General features: G+C 38.2%; 1 protein-coding gene across 1 annotated transcript in view; it reads right to left on the bottom strand.

Moving 5' to 3' along the window:
• The window catches only part of LOC104985557 (ralBP1-associated Eps domain-containing protein 2-like), a gene marked incomplete at its 3' end in the record, with an annotated part of 25,338 nt that overhangs the window by 1,686 nt on the left and 21,848 nt on the right, over positions 1–1,804 (bottom strand). The window contains exon 3 of the mRNA XM_010835806.1: positions 1,109–1,257. Within this exon, the coding sequence (XP_010834108.1) occupies positions 1,109–1,257 (149 nt within the window). The remainder of the gene's footprint in view (positions 1–1,108; positions 1,258–1,804) is intronic.

Below are 1,804 nucleotides of genomic sequence, written 5' to 3' on the forward strand. Positions count from 1 at the left end.
TACTGCAGTGGTCTGAAACTGAACCTGCACTGTGGCCAAGGTATGCCTGTTCTCCTTTTTATTTAAGTCCCTGAAGAACTAGTTTAAAATGTATGAGAATTAGGACATTATCCAACAGAACATGCAATATGTCACTTAAATATGAAATTTCTGCAACAATACTTCAAATATCCAGCATTATTAGCATGAACCATATACATCAGTTTTCCAACTTAATCCTTTAATAGTCATTGCATTTGAAAAGCATTTTTTTTTGGTCTTTCTAAAACATGACAAATTTCTTTTCCATACAGAAGGTACTACGTTGAATATGATTTGACTTTTCTGCATAATTTAGTATCTTCATTGTAAGTACCTCGATGCCCTGAGTGCTCACTAATGTGTAAGTCTATTTTACCTCTTATTGACAGACTCACTCATCTGGAATTTTACACTGTTCTCTCTACTCATCACTATCTGACTATTGCAATTAGTGGTCTAATTTTAAAAGCCTGTCCACCCTATTCTTGTTCCTGACCTGTACATGTAAAGGCAGCATTTCCCAAGATGGCCCTCCAAACACGCTCCCCAAGAAGGGATTTCCCTGGTGAAAGAAGTTTAGTACATGCCAATCTCCAGGTCTCTTTATTGCAGGACTTGTCAGGGCCTTTACTGTGCTAATGTGCACCGTGAATGTCTAAGACAGAGAATTTAGCCTTTCCCCCAAGAATAAGGCATGAAACAGCATTCTCCAACCACATTTAACCAGAGAAACCAGATTTTTTGGAAGAAAGCACTTATTAAAAACTCCTAGAAGTTACATTTCAAAGAATGCATTTGGAAATGGTGGTTAGATAAATCAAATAAGTGTGTTAAAGCAGTAGCCTTACTTGAGACACAATTCTACATTAAAGTAGGCTCTAAATGGCCCATAGATGGCTCATGGTAATTGCTATGCATCAGCCTCTTCTTCTTGCTAAAAGGAAACTTTATAGGCACACTCCAAGCCTATAATTGTATCCCAGATGGTGCAATTCAAGGAACTGGAAGTCTGACAGCAGCTATGAGGCACTGCTCTGTGAGGGTTCATGGTCAGAAGCAAACAGACTTGCCTGATCAGACTATTTACCTGTTTATCCTCATCGTCGATTCTTTTGAAGGTATTTTTTTCTGTGATTAAATATGGAATCTGAACTTTAGTTCCATGCAGCTCAGCTGTGTTCCCAAACCGGATTTCAGCATCAGTCTTTGACATCATAAAGCGAGGCAGCGGCAGTTCTTTAGGAGCAGAATCAAAGAAGCTCAAGTGAGATTTTATTTGAAAACTGCAAAAAGGGGAACTCAATGGCCAAAAGATGAGTCACTTTTGAGGAAAAATTCCAGAGCACTAAATATAGATTAAATCTGATTTCAACACAATAAAGACTCCTATAATAATGTCATGATAGAAAAATGCTACAGTTTAGCAAGGTATCTTGGCTCAACATTTTTAAATGCTGTCCAATCATTCTAGAACAAATTCAGGTTTTGGACAGATCTCCCATGTCGGCCTTTAGTTTGGCACCAAGAAAAGGGACGTGACATTGTAGAAATCAGTATCAAGTGACAACAGTAGCAGGCAAAACTTATATAGTGTTTATTATATGCCAGAGATTATATTAAGATCTGTAAATAGTAACTCATTTAATCCTCACAACTCGCTACAGTAAGATGATCATTACTCTTCTTTTACAGATGTGGACTCAGACCGGAAGGAGCTAAGATGACACATCGTATCTGTGGCAGAGCTGGCTCTTCACAAGTCAGTGCTGCTGCCCTATAGAAA

This window comes from Bison bison, unplaced genomic scaffold, assembly GCF_000754665.1.
Source record: "Bison bison bison isolate TAMUID 2011002044 unplaced genomic scaffold, Bison_UMD1.0 scf7180017845566, whole genome shotgun sequence".
Lineage (NCBI taxonomy): Eukaryota > Metazoa > Chordata > Mammalia > Artiodactyla > Bovidae > Bison > Bison bison.